Source organism: Chanodichthys erythropterus, chromosome 19 (genome assembly GCF_024489055.1).
Source record: "Chanodichthys erythropterus isolate Z2021 chromosome 19, ASM2448905v1, whole genome shotgun sequence".
Taxonomy (NCBI): domain Eukaryota; kingdom Metazoa; phylum Chordata; class Actinopteri; order Cypriniformes; family Xenocyprididae; genus Chanodichthys; species Chanodichthys erythropterus.
The window spans coordinates 3,789,115-3,795,729 of NC_090239.1; the positions used below are offsets into that span (position 1 = coordinate 3,789,115).

Here is a 6,615-nt window from a genome sequence, read left to right on the forward strand (position 1 = left end):
GATCAATGATTTCAGCACATTTGTAAAAACACATTTTATTCAATTAATCTAACTAAAGTGCACGATAAATATTTAAATTCTGAAGCTTTTTTCACATAAAAGTGTGAAAACTGATGGTCGAATTGAATTTAGCAGAGGAGGAACAATGAGGTACATCTTTATTTATTTATTTGCTGGCTTATATTAATGCGGAAGTTCTAAAGAATGCTCCGTGCATATAGAATGATACACCAGGCTTTTATGGCTTATGTGGTATGATAAAATCAATGAAATCTTTATAACAGTATAGTGGACTACTTACAGGTGCATCTCAATAAATTATAATTTCGTGGAAAAGTTAATTTATTTCAGTAATTAAACTCAAATTGTGGAACTTGTGTATTAAACAAATTTAATGTATGCAGACTGTAACTACTTAAAGAAAGTACTTTAAGTCTTTGGTTCTTTTAATTGTGATGATTTTAGCTCACATTTAACAAAAACCCACCAATTCACTATCTCAATAAATTAGAATTCTTCATAAGATAAAAAAAGGAAAAAAGGATATTTTAAACAGAAATGTCAGGCTTCTGAAAAGTATGTTCTAAACTCAATACTTGGTTGGGCCTCCTTTTTTTATGAATTACTGCATCAATGCGGCGTGGTATGGAACAGCACTGCTCAGGTGTTATGAGAGCCCAGGTTGCTCTGATAGTGGCCTTCAGCTCTTCTGCATTGTTGGGTCTGGTGTCTCTCATCTTCCTCTTGACAATACCCCATAGATTCTCGGGGTTGGGGTTCAGGTCAGGTGAGTTTGCTGGCCAATCAAGCACAGTAACACCATGGTCATTGAACCAGCTATTGGTACCTTTGGCAGTGTGTGCAGGTGCCAAATCCTGCTGGAAAATGAAATCAGCATCTCCATAAAGCTTGTCAGCAGAAGGAAGCATGAAGTGCTCTAAAATGTCCTGGTAGATGGCTGCGTTGACTGTGGACTTCAGAAAACACAGAGGACCAACACCAGCAGATGACATGGCAGCCCAAACCATCACTGACTGTGGAAATTTCACACTGGACTTCAAGCAATATGGTTTCTGTGCCTCTCCACTCTCCCTCCAGACTCTTGGACCTTGATTTCCAAGTGAAATGCAAAAGTACACAGTACCAGCCCTTCCATTGGGAATATAGCCTACTTAATTTATATTTTACTCTAGAAGAACGTGTGTGATTATTTGCTGTCACATCAACAGTTACACCAGTCAGCCACCAGAGGCCATCATTGTCCCACGACTAATCACAGTCATTCCTCATCATAGACTGTAAAAAAAGATCCTCACCCATGACATAAAGGAACATGAACCCAAATCAGTGTGAAATGTAAATATAATATTGTTGTCTTCATTCTCTCGCAGCACCAGCGATATTCTATCCATTCGGCTCAGCGGCAGGAGACACTGAACGTTTTGAAAATGGTAGTAAAACCTCTGTAAATGTTGCCTTCTCCACTCCATTTGTGTTCTTTGGTCGCACATACAACAACACATACGTGAGAATCCGGTTTCAATACCAGACTAAATATAAATGCAAATGTAATTATAAGCAATTTCATACTGAATTTGAACTGATTTCTTTTATTTCAGGTTAATAATAATGGACTTCTTACATTCAACCAACCTTTACCACAATCTCTGCCTTACTACATTCCCAAATATGCAACTGAATATTTCATTGCTCCGCTCTGGACTAATCTTGTCAGCTTTGGATTGGGCAAATACTGGTATCAGCAGTACACTAATGGAAGTGTGCTCACTTGCGCCACTCAGGATATAAACCGGTATTTCCCTCAGAGGGGTTTCACTGCTTCTTGGGTCTTTGTTGCAACATGGGACTATGTTCAGTCGGGGGATATGAATGTATTTAATCTTCACTCAGCGCCGGTAAATAGTTTTTTCCCTCTTTTCAGGTGCGGGGTCGAAGACTATGAATCATTATGTTGTTTCTTTTCTCTTCAGGCAATCACGTTTCAAGTGGTTTTAATTTCAGGAGGTGGATTTTCTTTCATTCTGATGAATTATGGTGACTGTGCTGGGATATCTTCTCCAGTAGAGGTAAAACAAACATCACAAGATTTAAATAATAATCTATAGGATACTGGCTCTATATGAATACATAACATTCATGTTTTATGGTTTTAATAGGCTGGATTTGACACCATAAACTCTACTGACTACTATCTAATTCATTATGCAACCAATGGCAGCTACATCCCAAACCTCAAGAACACGACTAACGTAAACGTCCCGGGCCGTTGGGCCTTTCTTGTGAACAGAGGATCAGGTAGGACTTTCATCAGGATGTGTATTACTATTAGCAGTTGTGTGCAGCTCTGACTTAAACATGTTTGGTTGGATACCACCTGTTGTCTTAAAGTCTGAAGTCTTAAAGGGCAAGAAGATCAAAGATGGTGGTAGAGGGCATCATTATCTCTATATTAATCACAGCCAGACTCAAACATGAGCCCTATAAATCAGTGTGAAATGTAAACATAAATGTCAGAATTTTTTTTTTCTTTTGGCAGCACCAGGAATATTCTACCCATTCGGCTCATCAGGAGACACGAGAAACGCTGCTGATGATGATGGAAGCTCCTCAGTTATTCCACTGTTGAGTCCATTTCTGTTCTTTGGCCGCAGATACCAGCAGATTTATGTAAGATTCTAAGTGTAACTGTGAGTGTTGAATATGTTATAAAGTCACCTGTGATTTTGACAATATTTCTCATGTTTCAGGTGAATAATAATGGACACCTCACATTTAACCAGCCTTCATCACAGTTTGTTCCCTACTCTTTTCCTGCTTATGAAGACCAAGATATAATTGCTGGTCTCTGGACCAACCTTGACAACCGTGAGAGAGGAGTGGTTTCATATCATCAGTACACTAATGGAAGTGTTCTCACACGCGCCACTCTGGACATAAACAATCATTTCCCAAATCTGACCTTCAACGCTTCTTGGGTCTTTGTTGCAACGTGGGATAAAGTCCCTTACTTTCCCAATACCAGCACAGTAAGATTGATATACTTCTGAAATGTGTTTTCAATTCATCCATTCAATTCAGTTCAATTTCAGAATACTTCATTGAACTCATTAGTACACAAAAAAGTGACACAAAATATATAATAAATTAAAACACAAAAAATAACAAGGTTGGTCAGTAATGCTCATAAAAAAAGATGAAATGTGAATGCTAAGTTTAAAATTATTATCTTATTTCAATCTTTTTAGGAAACGTCGTTTCAGGTGGTTTTAATTTCAGGCAGTAATTTTTCATTCATTCTGATGAATTATGGTGATATTGCTGTAACGGGACATCCGGTGGAGGTAAATGAATCAGAAATAAAATGTTATATTGACTAGAGTATACTGCATACTATACATATACACTGTTTATATGAATGTTTTTACATACTCTCAGGCTGGTTATGACACAGTAAACTCCTTTGACTACTTTGTGATTCCTGGATCAATCAACGGGAGCTTGATCTCTAACCTCAAGAACTCCAGTAATGTCAATGTTCCCGGTCGATGGGCCTTCAGGGTGGACAGCAGCACCTCTAAAAGTAAGAAGTCTTGTCTTTCTAGAAATAAATAATATGTAGGTTTTGTTTTTGTTTTGATTTCATGTAACCCCATGTAATGTTTTTGTATGATTAATGTCAACAGATATGAGTATTTTAGGTGTCTGTGTGTGTGTGTTTTCCTTTAGAATACGTCATTGGACTTCAAGTGAGAATTTCCTCAGTTTTTGATCTAACACAGTATGAAAACATTACGATTCTACAACAAGTATGTCACACTGACTAGGAATATTTACACAAAATACACTGCTAATAGATCATTCATGGAAAGTTTGATCTGTCTGTCCGTCTGTTTCAGATAAAACAGGAGCTGGTCAAGTACGGTCTGCCAAGAAACATAGAGCTGAAGTTAAGAAAACTGCAAAAGATAACGCCATAAATTCAGTGTCCTTCAGGAAAAGAAATAAAACAGTCCTGTTCACTTAGTGTCTGACAGAAAATATCCCATTCCCACTGATCATGTGAAGAATTATTGGTTTCATTTAAAGGTGCAAGTTGTAAAATTTGTGAAGATCTATTGACAGAAATGCAATATAATATACAACTATGTTTTCAGTGGTACATAAAGACCTTACATAATGAGCCATTATGTTTTTATTACCTTTAGAATGAGTCATTTCTATCTCATACACCGCGGGTCCACTCTCCATGTCAAGTCGCCATTATGCGCCGGCATGTTTCTACAGCAGCCTTAAACGGACAAACGCTCAAAAGCGTGTTTCATCACTATGTTGTTGTTCTAAATTGTTCGTGTTTTTAGAGGCAGCTTGCATCATCACTACGTTGAATACACATGAAGTAATAGTAGTAGTAGTCGTCTTGTTTATTAGAAGCAGAGACCGTTCTTTGTTAGAAGTAAGAAGAAACCTCATTGCTTCACACAAGCTGCTTTGTATGGATATCAGTTGCATCATCATACATTTAATGGTGTTTTTGCATCCATTTTAATATTTAAAAAAGTGTGACTAATAAAGTTATTCAAATGTTCTCCTTTTACATTCCCACTTTACTTTTAATCAAAATGTATGAATTTATAAAATAAAACCAGAATCTATTGAACATTCTTTAATGTCTGCTGCTTTTTTGCCCCATCATGGTGTGTGTCAAAGGCTGATATCAAGTGTCAGCTGCAGAAGTTTAAATTAGTTCTTAACTGAAAGTAAAACTGTTCGTCTCATTAATTCACCTTCATTAACCATAACATGTAAGAATACAAATACTAAACTACAACCTTCTTTGCCTTTTGTTGAATTTTTTTTTTTTTTATATACTTCGTTTGCTTTTTTTTTTTTTTTAAAGACACCTCGGAAATACTCCTAGTATGGGTGTCTCGAAATACTGACATAAATTTGATAGACTGAGACTGTTCCTTTGCTCACCACGAGGGGGAGACACCATCTCAAGACACGAGAAAGAGTGATTATTCGGTAAGATCAAGACTTTACAACATAGTAGTTGATGGTACTATTTTCGTATTTTAATCTTTCAGTACTAATAAGTTTGAATGCTGCTTCATGTTTACTTTCATTTCATTTATATTTGAAGTGAATAGCAGTCTCTTGGAAGTCTGACGTCTTTTCAAATGGTTTTAATTTCAGGTAATTATTGATTTACTCTGATGAATTGTGGCGATGTTGCTGTTACGGGATATGCAGGTAAAATAAGCTTTTTCTAAATCAATAAATCAAATCTGTAACCTGTCCTATCTCACTGTGTCTTTCTCTGTTTTTATATAATTTTTATGATTTGTACAGGCTGGTTATGACACAGTAAACTACATCTCAAACCTCAAGAGCTCCAGTAATGTCAATGTTCCCGGTCGATGGGTCTTCATGGTGGACCAAAGTCAAACAAAGGTAACCCTACAACTCACACATTACTATCAGTTTGTTCATCATGATAAAATGTTTCATCGTACCCGGAAAAGATTTTGGTTTACAAACCAATGTTATGACACGCCTCAACACAACTAGCAAGTCAAATTTCATTTCACCCACATATAATTCTTTTGTTTGGCCATAAACCAACATGCACACATTGAACAAAAAATTAGGGTTATTTCACCAAAAAAAATTAAAAATTCTGTCATTAATTACTCACCCTCATATCGTCCCTCATCTTCGGAACACAAATTAAGATATTTTTGATGAAATCCGAGGGTTTCTGAACCACACGTAGGCAGCAACATCACTGTACCTTTTGAGGTCCAGAAAGGTACTAAAGACATCGTTAAAATAGTCAATGTGACTACAGTGGTTCAACCTTAATGTTATGAAGCGACAAAAATACTTTTTGTGCACAGAAACAAAACAAAAATATCGGCATTATTCAACAATGTCTTCTCTCCCCTGTCATTCTCCCATGCAGTTGATGTAGTGAACGCAGTGCAGAGCTTCTGTGTTTACGTCTGATCACTGGCTCAGTATTGGCCGACGCTGTACACTTGAGCGCATGACGCATGTGTGTGATGCTGACGCAGGAGCCAGACAATAATGAGTCAACCTCTATACTGTTTCTTCTTTTTGTTCACTGCACTGATACTGTATATAACCAAACTCCATCAACACAGTTTTTCAGGACACTGGAAATGGCCAACCAAACTCTAACTCAGAGTTTATCTCCAGAATTGCCAAAATACAAACTCAGTACACGACAGTAAAGACCCCAGTTTTACATTATTGTGGTTTTATTTGAAGGATTAAAGCTTCGAAAGTAACGCAAAACACCACGAAAGAGGTTTTACAGTAACTTTGTGTGAAGAACAGACTGAAATTTAAGCTGTTTAGATTTCCTTGTATGATCATGAGAGTTCACTGATGTGATGATATCCAATTTGATGAAATCAATCTTTTGACTCAAATCTTTTCAGTGAATCAGATACTGCTGTTCAATCACAAATGGGACTAATCTGGTCCTCAAGTTCACTTTACTGAAACAGTGGTTAACAACCTGCTGAAGGGAAGGATTATGAGTGGATGACAGCTTCAAATTCAGTC

General features: G+C 36.9%; 1 protein-coding gene across 1 annotated transcript; it reads left to right on the forward strand.

Moving 5' to 3' along the window:
• Positions 1-633: 633 nt before the first annotated feature.
• On the forward strand, positions 634-3,998 carry LOC137008307 (uncharacterized). Its single transcript, XM_067370277.1, has 11 exons — positions 634-787; positions 1,392-1,525; positions 1,620-1,892; positions 1,992-2,087; positions 2,178-2,316; positions 2,558-2,688; positions 2,769-3,047; positions 3,267-3,362; positions 3,457-3,601; positions 3,748-3,827; positions 3,918-3,998. Exons 1-11 carry the CDS (start codon positions 634-636, stop codon positions 3,996-3,998), a joined length of 1,608 nt encoding a protein of 535 aa, XP_067226378.1.
• Positions 3,999-6,615: the final 2,617 nt, after the last annotated feature.